The sequence below is a fragment of the Patella vulgata genome, chromosome 2 (genome assembly GCF_932274485.2).
Source record: "Patella vulgata chromosome 2, xgPatVulg1.2, whole genome shotgun sequence".
In the NCBI taxonomy this organism is placed as follows: domain Eukaryota; kingdom Metazoa; phylum Mollusca; class Gastropoda; family Patellidae; genus Patella; species Patella vulgata.
This window is the reverse complement of record NC_065880.2, coordinates 54,976,638-54,995,867: the sequence shown is the minus strand read 5'-3', so window position 1 is coordinate 54,995,867 and position 19,230 is coordinate 54,976,638. Positions and strand designations below refer to the sequence as shown.

The following is a 19,230-nucleotide window of genomic DNA, read 5'->3' as shown; positions in this document are numbered from 1 at the left end:
GTTCTCATTTCAAATATTTTCTAAGACACCTTTTAATCCTATACTTGAACGATTATTTGTATTGTACCTTAGAAGTATATTCAAACAATCCACTGGAGTTCCTTCAGGTTCACCAGCATTTATCATGCTCAAACGCTCTCCTTTTTCCAGTTTTAATAGATACTGGAAAGGTCTTTGAAATATTTCACTTGCAAATTCTATCTCATCAAACAAACTGTCATTATGATAATCTGTAATATGATAATCGAAATTATATTCAGTCATATAAAAAAAATATGATTGTAGAACAAGATATCTTCACATTATAAGATTGTAACAATATTCTACTCATAACCTTTAATACAATATCAAGTAAATCAACATACACTATTCAGTTATATACAGGGGTATCAGGAGGGAGAATCCTCATTAAAAAGACAAAATGCTAATCTCAACTATGTTTAGTTTTTCACTTAATATGTGCACATAAATCCTTAATAAGTGCAAAGCTTTATAATAAAAAAATAGCAAGGCATGTGCATTAACCAGTGTGACAATTGCATACACAGAGAATCTTGCATACTGTATGCTAGATAGGGCTGGCGAAAAATATTGATATAGCCAATAGTCGTTGGCAACTACTGGAAAATATCGATATTCAGTTCTTGATATCGATACTCGTATAAAAATTAAAGGAGCTTCAATAAAATGAAATTAAAGGAATGTATGGTATCAAATATTCATCATCAGATCATTCAAAATGAAAAACATGCTCGCCAAGTTACAACCACGATCCGGTATTGATAACCGTCGGCAACTACTGGAAAATATTGATATCGATATTCAGTTCTTGATATCGATACTCGTATAAAAAATAAAAGAGTTTAAATAAAATGAAATTAAAGGAATGTATGGTATCAAATATTCATTGTCAGATCATGCAAAACAAAAAACACGCACACCAAGTACAACCACCGATCCAGTATCTTTCGCGGTCGTTAACAACAATGACAATGAACAATTAGTTAATTGTTCAGGGGAAATAACTCCATTTTAATAGAAATTTATTTATTGTTATAAGGAAAATTGTCAACAGTGATTGATGATGAGCGCGAAGCTGCGAATACTATTTTGTTAATAACACCATTAGATAAGTTGTGAATGAAACAAACATTAAGAAAACATAGATTGAGGATCATAGGTTTTTTTTTATTTAATCAATAACACATTTAAATACATGATTAGCATCCAAACAGTTATTTCCTATTTCAACTTCAAATTATCCGATATATCGATATCATAGAAATGGTTGCCGATATTGATATGTAAAATCGGTATCGATTGCCAGCCCTAATGCTAGATCTATCACCAGTTTTAAAATCTGTTAGAAAACTATAACTTATTACCTCTGACTTCATTTCCCTGTAAAATTTTCAATGTATCAAGAGGTGACCAACAATTAACCTTAGGTAATATCCTGAATATCTGGTGAACAGACTTCTTTATCTGAAACCATTTAAATATATGTTCAAATTTTAATCTACCTCTACTGTCTTGTGTTTTATATGTATGTAAATGAACAGCAACTATACAAACAACTTTCTGGCCACTGATTTCGCTCTTAATAAAATTATTGAATAGGGTTGGTCTTATGTGCTATTTCAATTAGTGATGGGGCAATCTCTATACGATTAAATTTTCATCTTGAAATATAATGATGTGGAAATCTGTCTTATTTGTTTACATCGAATTTCTATTTTGGTTTAAACTGTTGACTGATGAGCACAAAACCAGCTACATCTAAACATGGGCTTTATTTGTGGACCTACAATTATATATGTAGACAGATACTCAAAACAACCAATTTATTTAAATACATATTTTTATTTTTTTAGACAAATCAAACAGATCTAGCCATCTTTACATCAAATATTCTATGACATCTTTGATTGTCACTGAATTTATCATGGCATTTTCACCAAAAAATTCTTTAATCAAAATAATTTAAGAATATTTAAAATCCATAACATATACAAACAATCATGAAGATTCTGTGTAGAGCAGTTTTGTAAGATACCTTTTTATCTGCTGGATTGTGTCTAGAAGGTATATTTTCAATAACATATAAATCTGAAGGTGATTTTGTCCAAACATGTCCATCTTTATCCTTGAGACAACCAAGTATCAAAAGACTATACAGCAGAAAATCTACTCCATTTAAAACCTAGAAAAATATTAGCAAACATTTCAAAAATCATATAACATAAATATTCACAGGATAATATGGCTGTTCCTAAATAAGTATGTATATTTACCTTAAAAAAAGGTTGTATAGAATAATTATCTTGATTTAAATCACTGTTCGGAATTTATGAACTGAAGATAAAATCTTAGTAAGAAGCCAACAATAAAGCTTAAAACCAAAATATATAGATGAAATTCATCATATCTTCACATTTATAACATTATACTTAACCAGATCAGAAAATGCTCATTATAAAACTTAATTAAGGTATTGATGTGATGAAACAATACACCAAGTTTCATCAATTTTATTCAATTAGAATCAAAGTTCAAATTTATCGTGTTCCAACACATCAATCAAGTTGCTGATCTCTGCTTAGCCTAACTATAAACTGCACATAATGGCACCTAGTCAAGATTTTAAACCCAATGAACATTATTAATTATACCAAGTTTAAAGTAGCTAAGTCTCCAACTCAATATCATCCAAAATCTTCCACATTGAAAACACAAATTATTTGTCAATTTAAATCAACATTGATGTTGTGGTCTTACCGGAAAAAGATGGGCTTCTGATATCCAATATTTAAGACAAAATAAACATGTTACCATTGGTACACCATAATGCGTTTCAATGTCATTTTTAACAAGGGACAAGAAAGAACGAGACTAGAGATTCCAAAATATATGTCAAGCGCTGATGCCATATTCTTATCTGGAGATCATGCGCAATAGACTGGAATAACCAGACGCTAAAGATTGCTATTCGACTGAGACTTCTGGCTTATTTCGCCGAACATAACTGATTTGAAATTAGAGTCAAAACGGAAACGATTGAATGTAATTAAATTAGTTTATATATTTCATATTACATTATTATACGTCTTGCGACCCACTTTTGTCAATTTCTAGGTCAAAAGTCTTAGTGATTTAGCTCCTTTAAACATAAAACCTTGATTAGAAGCAAAGTTACCAGGGTTCATTCTCACCCAACTCAAAACTTAAATAATCATGTTAGCGTGACTAAGGTGTTAATTGGAATTTCTAAAGAAGGATTAATACCTAATAGTAAAACAAAATCACTTGATAATGTTTTATTCAACATTTATTATAATAAAACATGTTTATTTTAACACTTTTAATGTAAATGGAAAAACTTAATATAAAAAATAAATAACTAAATAGCACTATGAAATGAGCATCAAAATTAAAAATGTTTATTTCATATGGGCAAGTAAACATTTCATACTTTTTACTCTAAATGGACAAGATGAGATACAGCATCTACATAAAGCATGATGTCTCTTTGACCATTTCGGAACTGATCTTTCAATGCTTGAAGTCTCTCTTCTAGTTCAAACAGTTCACATGACACTTATTAAATGGTTAATCCATATCTAATTAGGTGAACACATTTCAGCTACAGACCATAATCCCCCAGCCCTAAACCCTTAATCCCCTTAATCAATATTTTGAGCTGGATGAGAACACCCCGTTGCCAGGTTTCAAAAAGTGTGACAGACAAATTCATTCTCCCAAAGGTGGGCAACAAAAAGGAAGTCAGGACGAAAGTTAAATGCTTAAGTTACTTCAGAGGTTTGTACTTCTTCCTGGATATGACAAGTTTAACAATGCAATAACGAAAATATGTAGGACATAAATATTTACCTCAGATGATATATCTAAATGGAATATAACAGGATTTGATTCTTCTGGTGAATGTTGATACATCATCAATGTGTCTACTATATGTGAAATATCAACATCTTTCTCATATAAGTGTATACTAAGACTGACATCTTTTTTCCTTGGATGATGTTTTCTAAGTTTCTCTACTAATCTCTTCACATAAAGTGATTTACCAACACCAGCTCTTTGAGACTGAATGACTCTCACAGATGATCTAAAAACATTTTTCAGATAATTCTTTTTTTTATAACAAATATCATACATTCCATTAAGATCAATGATAAATGGAATTATTGAAACAGGGGTAATATTAATTGAAATTCTTAAATCTTAAATAGAGCACATCTTTATTATGACATAACAATAAACATTTGCGAGTTTCATTCACTTTGGTCAAAAACTTCTTATTGTTTGTATATTCCATAAAAACCTTAAATGGAATTTTTGTAACAAAGGCAATAACTCCATAAATATTAACTGATGTTATATAATATTAAGTTGGGCATATGCATATGCATGTTGTGAAAGAATAAAACTATCATGAAAACTTAGGCCTAAGACCTTTAAGATTGTTACCTTGAGAAATCTAAAGTACAGGCTGAAGTATCATCTTGGCAAACAAGTCGTTCAGTAAGATAGTTTGCTACTAAATTAGGAGTACAGACAGCTGGTGGTGGTTGTCTATATTTCTCTAGAGCTGCAACCAATCGGGTTTTAAGTTCATTCTCTTGCGTACAGAAAATCACCAATTTAAATTGCTTATCTAATAAAGGGAAAATAAAAATAAATTATAGATAGCAAAGATAGAAATATAATCTTATATTTCTTCCTGTCCTGAAAGTAGCTCATATCACAAAATTTAAGGTAGTGTTGGCAAGCAATATAACATACCCTCATAGCAGCAAAACATTAGAGCAGTCCATATAGGTTGTTGCCTTATGGTACTTTATAGTGTACTTGCACATTTTTAAGATACTAACAAGTTATCAACTGCAACAACCCCTGAAGTAATCGGAAATCATAAAAATTTGATAGATTTCTTCCTAACATTAACACTTTCAATGCTGAGCATAAACATAATGGATTATGTCTGCTGCTAGCCATTTTAAGGCAAAATACTAAGATTTGATATTATCTACTTTGTATTTTATTATCTAATGGGTACATATCATTATTTTGATGTTTTGAAACAAATATTTAAATAGATTGTGAATAAAAAAAGGTACAAAAACATGAAATGTCTTGAAACAGTTTCCTTGATGTAAAAGAATCTGACATTCAGCACAAAATTTATCTGATTTAGCCATCTAAATTTAGTAAAAATATGACTGTCATGACATATCTGTAGAACAATAACAACATACTATCTGTTTATAGTTATAAGGGTATCTCCCATGTTAATTCCCATCATCATGCCACAAAAATCTGTTTGTTGTGACCATGTGACAAGCCCAAAGATTTCTTTATTGACATGAAAACATGACATAAAAACAGAGATCTTTGTATGTAGCAGTGAAAGATGACATGCACGATCATAGGCAATTGGTTTCTTTGTATAGACATTAAGTCTAGGATGTAGGACTTTCCCAGAGAATTTCTATGTAGGAATATAAATAACACGTACCATAACTATACAACTATAATATGTGATACAAAATTTATTTATAAAGTAAATAAACTGCCATAGAGAAGTGTTTGTATACAATACCTGTATTTTCTTCTGAATATTCCATTAATTTCTTTTCAACTTTTTCAGCAATACTATATTCCAGATAATCTGCAAAGGCTAAGCAGTATAGCTTATGGACTGAATCATAAAAGGCTCTCCTCAGAAAAATATTAACCTGAAAAAGGATAGGTTTAATTTTCAGGCAATTGCAATCAAACATATGCCCACAGCAGCTTAATTGTCCAAGCAGTCCAATCATTATACAGTAAAATATCATTGAAGTATTGATAAAATTCTATGACACAAACAAGAAAATACCTATAGAAGTAAATACCAGAAATTGTTGTAATTTGATGACACTTATTCCTGGCAATGAACAAAGCAAAGAATGTAAATTTTTAAAATTGATCAGATGACCATTCCTGTTAAAGTATTCACAAAATCCTACAATGCAATCAAGAGCCTTAAACCTACAAGTGCTTAATGGAAGCTTCTTCTTTTCACTAATCTGAAAAAGGCATGCAAATTTCAAGTAGATCAGATGACAACTTTTAATAATAAAAGATGGGATGATAATTAATGTAGTGAGGGAACAACAAAAACAGCAACATACATGACCCCAAAAAACCCCCCAAAAAACAAGCAATTTTACAAAGGACTATATTGTAACGATTATAAAGATAGGTTGCCAGGCAACGAAACACACGCCCACAGCAGCTAAATTGTCGGGGCAGTCAACAAGAATTGACGCATATTTTTTTATTTTTTTCAGTAATGAAACATTTATAATACACTAAAATATGATTAAGAGTAACAACTCATTAAGTAATTATCAGAAAATCATTAGAATTTGGTTTTTATAAAGTTCTGCCCCATGCTGACATTTAGCATACGAAACATATAATATCATGGATTTAGCTGATTCATTGAAAATCAATATACTTGTTCATCTCAAGAAGACCTTAAACTCTGTGTATCAATCTGAAGTCAATCGGAGGATAACATAAGCCTCTAGAGCATCACAAGATATTTCAAAGTGATTAAGGGCTAAATCGTCCGAGCAGACGACAAGGGTTGTCGCATCTTTATTCTTTTGTAGGTAATTAGGGGAATTTAAAAGACAATTTCATACAGATGACATTATAATTTTCGTCGTTTGAGGGTTCACAAGGTTCTAAAGATAGGTTGCCAGGCAACAAAACATTCGCCCAAGGCAGCCAAATAGTCCGAGCAGTCGACAAGAGTTGTCACATATTTATTCTTTTGTAGGTAATTAGGAGAATTTAATAGACAATTTCATACAGATGACATTATAATTTTCGTCGTTTGAGGGTACACAAGGTTCTAAAGATAGGTTGCCTGGCAACGAAACATACGCCCACACCAGCTAAATCGTCCGGGCAGTCAACAAGAATTGTCACATATTTTTACTTTTTCGGTAATGAAACATTTATAATACATTAAAATCTGATTAAAAGTAACAACTCATTAAGTAATTATCAGAAAACCATTAGAATTGGTTTGGTTTTTATAAAGTTTTGCCCCATGCTAACGTTTAGTATAGGAAACTTTTAACATCATGGATTTAGCTGTTCAAGTCATAAAAATTCATTGCAAATCAATATACTTGTTTGTCTCAAGACCTTAAACTCTGTGTATGAATCTGAAGTCAATCGGATGATAACTTTAGCTTCTAGAGGGTAACAATGTTTTTAAAAGTGATCAATGGTCATAACTTTGGCAGTAATTATCGGAAATCGTTGAAAATCAATATGATTCTTCATCTCATGACCTCAAACACTCTGTATCAATTTAAAGTCAATCGGATATTAACTCTAGCCTCTAGATAGGATGACCCGTGCACTTTACAGAAAGTTGGTCTCGACACGGCTAAATGTGCACGCTTCAGTTGCGTGTCTCGAACTGATTTCTGACTACCCCGCACTCGCTTTGAGTCGATAAATAGCCATGGCACGTGCAATTCTCTACAAATATATCAACTATTACAGCCGTAAAAAATCTATTGTTGACGATTTTGAATAGCAGTAAAATTTAGCTTCTTGGTTATTACAGCAGCTTTAGTAATTACGTTTGTTTTATTTTTTAAATTGCTTTATCATTAACTGTACCGTTAAGAGCGGCATCTTTTGGTTTAGTACAAATACTATCTCTGAATCACTTTCTTTAGCAGGAACATGATACTAGCAGTAGTTTCATTTTACTTTTACAAGTTTCTTAAAACAATTGTTGAGTTGTCTAAAGTGCTTATTTCTAAATTCAATTTCTTGTTCTAGCTTTCTGTTATGTTTCGTAAAAAAGTAGTCTTGATTATCCCGACCTGTCAATCAGACGTAGAATGGTCGATAGACTGGTTAAGCGAGACTAATTTCAAAACAAGGGCACGTAACCTATCTTTTACTCAAAAGTGTCTGGATGTTATGGACGCAACTTGGAACCAGTTTTCAGTCTATTATTTATAGATGATTAATGGTCATAGCTTATTAAGTACAACATGATCGTTTATTTAGTGACTATAATTGTGTGAAACTGATTTGAGGCTTGGCATATATATAAATATTGTGGCGTAATTGTCGAGATATTTGGAGATATTTATTTATGGTGGGTCACCCTACTCTAGAGCATTTACAAGATTTTTTGAAGTGATCAAGGGCCATAACTCTGGCAGTAATTATCGAAAATCTTCGTCTCATGACCTTTAACACTGTGTATAAATTTAAACTCAATCGGATATTAACTTTAGCCTCTAGAGCGTCCACAAGATTTTTCAAAGTGATCAAGGGCCATAACTCTGGCAGTAATTATCGGAAATCGCTGAAAATCTAAAGGCTTCTTCGTCTAATGACCTTAAACACTGTGTATAAATTTAAAGTCAATCGGATATTAACTTTAGCCTCTAGAGCCTTTACAAGATTTTTTCAAAGTGATCAAGGGCCATAACTCTGGCAGTAATTATCGAAAATCGCTGAAAATGAATAAACTTCTTCGTCTCATGACCTTAAACAATGTGTATAAATTTAAACTCAATCGGATATTAACTTTAGCCTCTAGAGCGTCCACAAGATTTTTCAAAGTGATCAAGGGCCATAACTCTGGCAGTAATTATCGGGAATCGATGAAAATCAATAGGCTTCTTCGTCTAATGACCTTAAACACTGTGTATAAATCTAAAGTCGATCGGATATTAACTTTAGCCTCTAGAGCATTTACAAGATTTTTCAAAGTGATCAAGGGCCTTAACTCTGGCAGTAATTATCGAAAATCGCTGAAAATGAATAAACTTCTTCGTCTCATGACCTTAAACACTGTGTATAAATTTAAACTCAATCGGATATTAACTTTAGCCTCTAGAGCGTCCACAAGATTTTTCAAAGTGATCAAGGGCCATAACTCTGGCAGTAATATCGGGAATCGCTGAAAATCAATAGGCTTCTTCGTCTAATGACCTTAAACACTGTGTATAAATCTAAAGTCAATCGGATATTAACTTTAGCCTCTAGAGCATTTACAAGATTTTTCAAAGTGATCAAGGGCCATAACTCTGGAAGTAATTATCGGAAATTGCTGAAAATCAATAGGATTCTTCGTCTCATGACCTTAAACACTGTGTATAAATTTAAAGTCAATCTTACTCTGACCTCTAGAGCGTCCACAAGATTTTTTGAAGCGATCAAGGGCCATAACTCTGGCAGTAATTATCGGAAATCGCTGAAAATCAATAGGCTTCCTCGTCTCATGACCTTAAACACTGTGTATAAATTTGAAGTCAATCGGATATTAACTTTAGCCTCTAGAGCGTCCACAAGCAAATGTGGCCGCCGGCCGGACGGACCGCCGGACGGACGGGGGCGACGACAATATACGACCACATTTCAATGTTCAAATTCGACAGGCTTTTTCGTTTTACTAATTCAAATAATGCATATAAATTTCATACAGATTGGATGATAACTTTTGTCGTTTAAATGTTCACAAAGTTCAACAAAGTAAATCAAAGGCCATAACTCTAGACAAAATTGACGGAAATTGCTGACATTCAACAGGCTTCTTCATTTCACTAATTTAAATGATCCATATGAATTTCATACAGATTAGGTGATAACTTTCAAGCGTTCACAAGTTTCAACAAAGTTAAGCAAGGGCCATAACTCTAGATGTAATTAACGGATATTTGCTGAAACTCAATAGGCTTGTTTGTTTTACTAATTTAAGTGATACATGTAAATTTCATATAGATCGGATAATAACTTTTGTCGTTAGAGCGTTCACAAGGTACAACAAAGTGAAACAAGGGCCATAACTCACAGCGTAATTAACGGAAATTGCTAAAATTCAATAGGCTTCTTCGTTTCACTAATTTAAATGATGCATATAAATTTCAAACAGATCGGATGAAAACTGTTGTCATTAGAGTGTTCACAAGATTCAACAAAGTGAAACAAGGGCCATAACTCTAGATGTAATTAACAGAAATTGCCGAAATTCAATAGGCTTGTTCGTTTGACTAATTTAAATGATGCATATAAATTTCATACAGATCGGTTGATAACTTTTGGCGTTAGAGCATTTATAAGGTAAAGCAAAGTGAAACAAGGGCCATAACTCACGGCGTAAGTAACGGAAATTGCTAAAATTCAATAGGCTTCTTCGTTTCACTAATTTAAATGATGCATATCAATTTCAAACAGATCGGATGATAACTGTTGTCATTAGAGTGTTCACAAGATTTAACAAAGTGAAACAAGGGCCATAACTCTAGATGTAATAAACAGAAATTGCCGAAATTCAATTGGCTTTTTTGTTTTACTAATTTAAATGATGGATATAAATTTCATACAGATCGGATGATAACTGTTTTCATTAGAGCGTTCACAAGATTCAACAAAGTGAAACAGGAGCCTTAACTCCAGAAGTAATTGACGGAAATTGCTGACATTCAATTGGCTTCTTCGTTGCACTAATTTAAATGATGCATATCAATTTTAAACAGATCGGATACCTGTTGTCATTACAGCGTTCACAAGATTCAACAAAGTGAAACAAGGGCCATAACTCTAGATGTAATTAACAGAAGTTTGCTGAAACTCAATAGGCTTGTTCGTTTTACTAATTTAAATGATGCATATAAATTTCATACAGATCTTTTTAGGGATCTTTACAACCAACTACAAAATGTGCAGTAACAAGTCAACACTGTCTCAGAACTAAGTGTAACTTTTTAACCTTCTGTATTACTAGACCAGTGAAGGAACAATTAAAAGAAATTAAACCTCATCATATTTTGTGTCTTTTGTACACATCAGAACTTCATCTGGCCGTGGTAACATCTGATCAGCAGGATGCATATACATATACGTTAAATAATTCAGCATATCATCTGAAAGAATTAAAATGGTAAACAATACAATCTTTCTTAAATAAGATGGTTGATCTGTTCTATATTCTTGCAAAAAAATAGTTAACTTAGAAAATTTCTAGTTTCTACCCCATTGAGCAATATATCTTTATAATCAAAGAAAAAATCTAGTTTCTACCGCATTATGCAATACATCTTTATAATCAAAGTGAAAATGTTATAACAATTATCTCAAAATTTAGCTTTAGACCAATCACATGCAACCTTATCTTGACTCTTGAGTTATAAGTTGACATGTCTGCTTCAAAAATCTGTTTCTTAAAGTTGTGATCAATATATCACAGATACGGTTGAAGTCTACTGTTTTGGGGCAGTTGGGTAAAACCCAAGTATCAAAACAAAACATAATGCACTGACCTTGAGGACAAACAATCAGATTTGGAACACCTTGTTTTAATCCTGCTGCTAAGTTCCTTTTAATATTTAAACAATCTGTAAATAAAAAAGTATGACTAGTGGGTATCAATTATTGCAGGCTAAGTCAAATTAATCACATACATTAATACATACATTTCTACTTATCTTAAGCTATTAAAATAACAAGCCAACAGTGAGTCTGATGTCCCCCACCGAAAATATATAGATGACAAATATTAATTAATTGCAAATTTATCTCTTTCAAAGGTATCGAGCAATCAAACTGATTAAGCATAAAATGTTCACAATCAAACTCAGTCAAGGTTTTGAAGTACCTGGCAGTGAAACTATATACACTAAGTTTCATCACTCTCCATCAGTTAGTATAGACTCAAAGTTACATTGTTCCAAAGCATCGACAAATTAAATTATCGAACTCTGGCAAGGCATTCACCTAATAGACACCTTCACCAAGTTTAAACATTCTCCCTCAATTAGAAGGAGAGTTATTGTGTTCCAAAGCCTCAACCAATCAAATTGGTTATCGCTCTGCTTACCCCAAGCAGGAAATGCTCATTATCGAACTTATAGTCAACTTATAGTATTGATGTAATGAAACTATACACCAAGTTTCAACACACTCACTTAATTAGAACTAAAGTTATCGTGTCCCAAAGCATTAGCCAATCAAATTGCTTATCTCTGCTTACCTTAAGCAGAAAATGGTCAGACAGACAGACGAACTGACCCATTTTAATAGTCCCCTGCTTTCTTCGAAAGGCGGGGAACAAAAATAAAGAACGTGGGAACCCTTTGGGACTAAATCTTATTGTATAGCCAATCGTTATGAAAGTTCGCAAGTGTAAATCCATATTGATTTAAATTGGTTCAAATATTATCCAACATTTGACATATCATTTATGTCAGAGTCGGGATCAGTCGTGAAAAGCCTAATTATTTGTATCGGGACATTTCTACTCGCGTGTCCTGCGAGATGAAAAGGTATCTGAACAGGTTTTGATCCGTTGTATTTAATATCTGCAAATAAGTCTTTGATTCGCTTTGAAAAAAGATAGGTTGCCAGGGAACAAAACATACGCCCACAGCAGCTAAATCGTCCGAGCGGTCGACACAGTTTGTCGCATATTTATTCTTTTGTAGGTAATTGGGGTATTTACAAGATACTTTCATACAGATCAGATTATAATTTTTGTCATTTGAGCATTCACAAGGTTCTACAAACTGAATCAAGAACCTTAATAATATACAGAAAATTTTGAAATTTGACAGGCTTTTTCATTTCACTACTTTAAATAATGCATATAAATTTCATACAGGCTTTTTCGATATAAGAATTTAAATAATGCATATAAATTTCATACAGATCGGATGATAACTTTTGTTATTTGAATGTTCACAACGTTCACAAAGTAAAACAAGGACTATAACTCTAGAAATAATTTACGGAAATTGCTAAAATTCAATAGACCTCCGGTTTCACAAATGTAAATGATACATATAAATTTCATACATATTGGATGGTAACTTTCATCAGTTGAGCATTAACACGGTTGAACAAAGTGAAACAAGGGCCATAACTCTAGAAGTAATTATTGTAAATTGCTGAAATTCAATATCTTGTCCCAAAACATCGACCAGAGAAATTGCTTAGCTCTGCTTAGCTTTAATGGGAAATATTAATCATTGAACTCGGTCAAGACATTCGCCTAATAAACATATATACCTCAATTAAAAGCAGAATCTTTATGTTCCAATAGAGCGGGAGCCCAGGGGTCAACCTAGCTGAAAAGTGTATTAATTTTCTTCTACATGGTATCAATACATGCATATCTGGTATCATCAGAATGTAAATCTGTCTGGTGCGTGTGGTATTCCAGTCACAAATGTCATGTCCCCCAACTAGGTTAGATTAGCTCAAAAGTTTACCACATGAAAATCGTACAGCAGTGTACCATACATCTTCAGGTATTACAAAAACACTCTGATAGACATTTCTAATGGTGGGTTACCCCTGACAAAGCTATGTAATTGCCAGACATTTGTAGTGGTGGAGTATCCCTGACAAGAGTTAGACTAGATTAGCTGAAATCTGTACCACCTAAAACTGTGTTGAAGTTGTTCAGTACTAACACAGAAATCATGAGCGACCACTGCCAGAGAGTTTGTGTGGTAGGTTACCTCTAACAGACACGCCCAAAATGCCACGGCCCAAATTTAGGCTAGATTAGTGGTCAAAAAAATTAAAAAATGTGCCAGGATGCGTAGAATACTAATACCTAGCAAGTATGAAGAGGCGATAACCTGTGGTTGCAGGAACAATTTTTTTTTTTTTTTTTTTCAAAAACACATTTTTAGCCCAATAAAACATTTTTTGTCTAAAAATTAAATTCTTGCAACTGCAGTTTATTGCCTCTTCCATACATTTTGAGGTGTGTCTGTTAGAGGTAACCAACTGCACAAACTGTCTGGCAGTAGAGCTGGGGGATATTTCGGTATTTTTGATATAAAACAGTCACGGAAATAACCAGCGGCTGCCAGGCAGGATAAGCCCAAACAAAAAGTGATTTTTCATAACATCAAGGGCCATAATTCAGGAAGATAAGATCAGATATGTGCGAATATTGACAGGAACCAAGATCTTTGGGTTTAAACATGCATTTCAAGATTCATTAAATCGGATCAAAATTGTGACCTCTAGAGGGTCCACAATCATGATATACCAGATATTTACACTATTTGCGTAGAGGGGCAGCCATTTAGTCTGGCAGTTTTGGTCCGATTTTCATGAAATTCAAACTCAACCAACAATATGGTGTAACGGTGACATATTCAAATGTTTTTTTTAAATCAGATAATAATTGTGACCTCTAGAGGGACCACAAGCTAAAAACAGGATTTTTCGAACAGTCATGGGCCATAATTCAGGAAGCTACAATCTGATATGCGCAAATATCGAAAGGAACCAAGATCTTTGGATTATAAACATGTATTTCAAGTTTCATCAAAATCAAATCAAAACACTGTGTATCAATTTAAAGTCAATCGGATATTAACTTTAGCCTCTAGAGCATCCACAAGATTTTTCAAAGTGATCAAGGGCCATAACTCTGGCAGTAACTATCGGAAATCGCTGAAAATCAATAGGCTTCTTCATCTCATGACCTTAAACACTGTGTATAAATTTAAAGTCAATTGGAAATTAACTTTGACCTCTAAAGCGTCCACAAGATTTTTTTTAAGTAATCAAGGGCCATAACCCTGGCAATAATTATCGAAAATCGTCTCATAACCTTAAACACTGTGTATAAATTTAAAGTCAATCGGATATTAACTTTGACCTCTAGAGCATCCACAAGATTTTTTTGAAGTGATCAAGGGCCATAACTCTGGCAGTAATTATCGAAAATCGTTGAAAATCAATAGGCTTTTTCGTCTCATGACCTTAAACACTTTGTATAAATTTAAAGTCCATCAGATATTAACTTTAGCCTATAGAGCGTCCACAAGCAATTGTGGACGCCGGACCGACGGACGAACAGGGGCAACGGCAATATAAAAAGTGATAAACTGAAATCATTGACATTTTATAAAATGTCGCCTGGGATATCGCCCAGCTCTATCTGGCAGTGATCATTCATGATTCCTGTGGTGGTACTGAACAACTCCAAAGCTGTTTTAGGTGGTACCGTTTTCAGCTAATTTAGCCTAGTTGTGGTCTGGAAATCTGATAACTCTTGTCAGGGATACTCCATCACTACAAATGTCTGGCAATTACATAGCTCTGTAAGGGGTACCCCACCACAAGAAATGTCTGTCAGAGTATTTTTGTAATACCTGAAGATGTATGGTACACTGCTGTATGATTTTCATGTGGTACACTTTTGAGCTAATCTAGCCTAGTTGGGAGGTGGCATTTTGGGCGTGGAATACCACACCCACCACCAGATACCTGGCAGACTTACATTCTCATGATACCAGATATACATGCATTGATACCATATAGGAGAAAATTGGTACACTTTTCAGCTAGGTTGACCCCCCTGGGCTCCTGGTCTACAAAGTCTTGACCAATCAAACTGATTATCGCTACTTATCCTAAGCAGAAAATTCTCATCATTGAACTTAGTCAATGTATTGATATAATTGATCTATATTCAGACTTTCATCGCTCTCACCCAAGTAGAACCAAAGTTATCGTATTCCAAAGTCTCAACCAATCAAATAGCTCATCTCTGCTTAGACTTAGGCCCCAAAAAAAGGGTTCTGTTTCCTGTAACGGTAGGTAGGGGTTGGTTTTTTTTTTTGGGGGGGGGGGGGGTTAATGCTACATTGTTAGATCTAGTACTATAGTAGATGTACCATAGCATAATATTCTGTGCGAAAATCTTCAATTTTATGTTAGGTTGAGTCGGCGCCGAGGAACATGAAGCACAAATAGATTGGTGGATTGAATTCTTGGATAACTGATTAAAATGTATCAGAAGCTAGATTATGATTTAAATATTCTCTTCGGGGGCAAATGGACTTTTTAATCGTTCTATGCTAAAAGAAATAGTGTAAGGAGGCCATTTTGTTCAAGGAAAAGAACTCGCGATGAAAACTTAAAAAATCATATCGAACCGTCGCACGAAATAGGTCCGTAATAAATTTATATGCCTTGTTTTAAATACTAGTACCAATTGAGCAGATCCTATCCACCCCTTTGAAATATACATTAGCTTGTTTTTGTCAAATTGCGTGCCGTTACTTATTAGAACGAAGGTTGTGAGGAATAAGGCTTTTCAGAATGTGCAGTGTTAAATCTATACGAAACCTGTAGTCTCGATTTTCACATCAGTTAGCAATCTCGCGTCAACAGTATGGCAGTTCTTAATAATCGCTTGCTGTACAGTACCCGCCTATTCCGATCAGTAAATGCAGATTCAAAGTTCTTTATGTTCATTTATAGCAACAAATAATAAAGCCATTTTCACAATTAGAAGGAGAGTTATGTGTTACAAAGTCTCGACCAATCAGATTGAAGTCTCTACTTGACCTAAGCAGAAAATGCTCAGCACTGAACCTTGTTAAGGTATTAATGTAATAAAACTATACACACAGTTTCACCACTATCACTCAATTAGAATCAAAGTTGTTGAGCTCCAAAGTCTTGACCAATCAAATTGCTTATCGCTTTGCTTACCCTGAGCCACAAATGCTCTCATAACCAAACTTAGTCAAGTTTCATCACTCTAACTTAATTAGAACCAAAGTTATCGTGTCCCAAACCATAAACCAATCAAATTGCTTATCTCTGCTTAACCTAAGCAGAAAAGGCTCATCTTTGAACTCCATCCAGGCATTCACCTAAAAAACACCTATGCCAAGTGTGAACATTCTAGCTCAATTAGAAGGAGAGTTATTGTGTTCCAAAGTCTCGGCTAATCAATTTTCTTATTGCACGGCTTAGTCTGAGCAGAAAATGCTCATTATTGAACTCACTCAATCAACGCCTACATCATGTTTGAACATTTTACCTCAATTCGAAGAAGAGTTACTGTGTTCCAAAGTCTCGACCAATCAAATTACTTATCGTTCTGCTTACCCTAAGCAGAAAATGCTCATTATCGAACTTAGTCAAGGTATTGATGTTATGAAACTATACACCAAATTTCACCACTCTCACTTAATTAGAACTAAAGTTATTGTGTTAAGCATCAACCAATCAAATTGCTTATCTCTGCTTACCCTAAGTAGAAAATGCTCATCTTCATTGACCTAATAAACACCTACACCAAGTTTGAACATTCTAGCTCAATTAGAAGGAAGGTTATTGTGTCCCAAAAAGTGTTAGACAGACGGATGGACGAACCCATTTTAATAGTCCCCTGCTTTATTCGAAACGTGAGGGACAATAAAGTGAAACAAGGGCCATAACTCCAGAAACTATAGACGTAATAACCGGAAATTGCTGAAATTCAATAGGATTCTTCTTTTTACTAATTTAAATGACGCAAATTAATTTCATACAGAACGGCAGATAACTTTTGATGTTAGAGCATTCACAAGGTGCAACAAAGTGAAACAAGGGCCATAATTCTAGAAGTAATCAACGGAAATTGTTGAAATTCAATAGGCTTCTTCGTTTCACTAATTCAAATAATGCATATAACTTTCATACAGATCGGATGATAACTTTTGACGTTAGAGTGTTCACAAGGTTCAATAAAGTGAAACAAGGGCCATAACTCTAGATGTAATTAACAGAAATTGCTGAAATTCAAAAGGATTCTTTTTTTTACTAATCTAAATGACGCATATAAATTTCATACAAATCAGCCGATAACTTTTGATGTAAGAGTGTTCACATGGTGCAACAAAGTGAAACATGGGCCATAACTTTAGAAGTAATTAAAAGAAATTATTGATATTAAATAGGCTTCTTCATCTCACTAATGTAAACAACATATGTCAATTTTAAAACAAATCAGATGACAACATTTGGCGTTCACAAGAAATTGTGGGTGGACGGACGGACGGACGGACGGACGGAAGGGGGCGTATAAAAAGCATGTGTTCCAATAAAGTAATAATATTGGGCTTATTGTTGTCGTTTTAAAACCAGCAGCTGCCAGGCAGGATACGCCCACATTTTGCAAGAGATGGATAGAGAACAAGCTAAAAACAAACGGGATTTTTTGTACAATCAGGGCCAATAATCCAGAAAATTATGGTCTGAAATGCGCAAATATCAAAAGGGACTGAGATCTTTGGGATATAAAGATATATTTTAAGTTTCATCAGAATCGGATAAAAATTGTGACCTCTAGAGGGTCGACAACCTTCGTATTGCATAGTTTTACACAATTTGCATACAAAAAGCGCGGCCATTTTGTCTGTCAGTTTCGGTTCGATTTTTATGAAATCCTAACTCAACCATCCTTAGGGTGCAACGGTGATATATTCAAACTTTTTTTCAAATCGGATAAGAATTTTGACTGCTATAGGGTCCACAAGCTAAAAACACGATTTTTCGTACAATCAGGGGCCATAATTCCGAAAGTTTGGGTTATAAACTTCCATTTTAAGTTTCATCAAAATCAGAAGAAAATTGTGACCTCTAGAGGGTCCACAACCTTGATATACCATATTTTTACGTTATTTGAGAATGAGGGGCGGCCATTTTGTCTGTCAGTTTTGGGCCCATTTTCACGAAAATCGAACTCAACCAACCTTAGAGTCTAACGGTGATATATAAAAAAAGTTTTTTTAAATCGGATAAAAATTATGACCTCTATAGGGTCCACAAGCTAAAAACTCGATTTTTCGTACAATCAGGGGCCATAATTCAGGAAGTTACGATTCGATATGCACGAATATCGAAAGGAGCCAGATTTTGGGTTATAAACTTACATTTCAAGTTTCAACAAAATCGGATAAAAATTGTGACCTCTATAGGGACCACAACCTTGAAATATCGTATTTTTACGCTATTTGAGAACGATGGGCGACCATTTTGTCAGTCAGTTTTGGTCCGATTTTCACGAAAATCAAACTCAACCGCACTTAGGGTGTAACGGTGATATACTGAAACGTTTTTTTAAATCGGATAAAAATTATGACCTCTATAGGGTCCACAAGCTAAAAATGTGATTTTTCGTACAATCAGAGGTCATAATTCAGGAAGATATGCACGAATATCGAAAGGAACCGAGATCTATGGGTTATAATCATATATTCAAGTTTAAACCAAATTGGATAAAAATTGTGACCTCTACAGTGTTCACAAGCTAAAAACATGATTTTTCGTACAATCAAGGGCCATAATCCATGAGGTTACAGTCCAATACATGCCAAT

At 33.8% G+C, this 19,230-nt stretch overlaps 1 protein-coding gene across 1 annotated transcript in view; it reads right to left on the bottom strand.

Moving 5' to 3' along the window:
• Positions 1–19,230, bottom strand: part of LOC130010729 (E3 ubiquitin-protein ligase rnf213-alpha-like) — a 368,341-nt gene that overhangs the window by 252,512 nt on the left and 96,599 nt on the right. Inside the window, exons 12-19 of the mRNA XM_056098708.1 lie at positions 11,373–11,447; positions 10,870–10,976; positions 5,621–5,756; positions 4,489–4,675; positions 3,892–4,126; positions 2,057–2,203; positions 1,386–1,485; positions 68–230 (exon numbers count right to left, since the gene is read on the bottom strand). Coding sequence (XP_055954683.1) covers positions 68–230; positions 1,386–1,485; positions 2,057–2,203; positions 3,892–4,126; positions 4,489–4,675; positions 5,621–5,756; positions 10,870–10,976; positions 11,373–11,447 — 1,150 coding nt within the window. The remainder of the gene's footprint in view (positions 1–67; positions 231–1,385; positions 1,486–2,056; positions 2,204–3,891; positions 4,127–4,488; positions 4,676–5,620; positions 5,757–10,869; positions 10,977–11,372; positions 11,448–19,230) is intronic.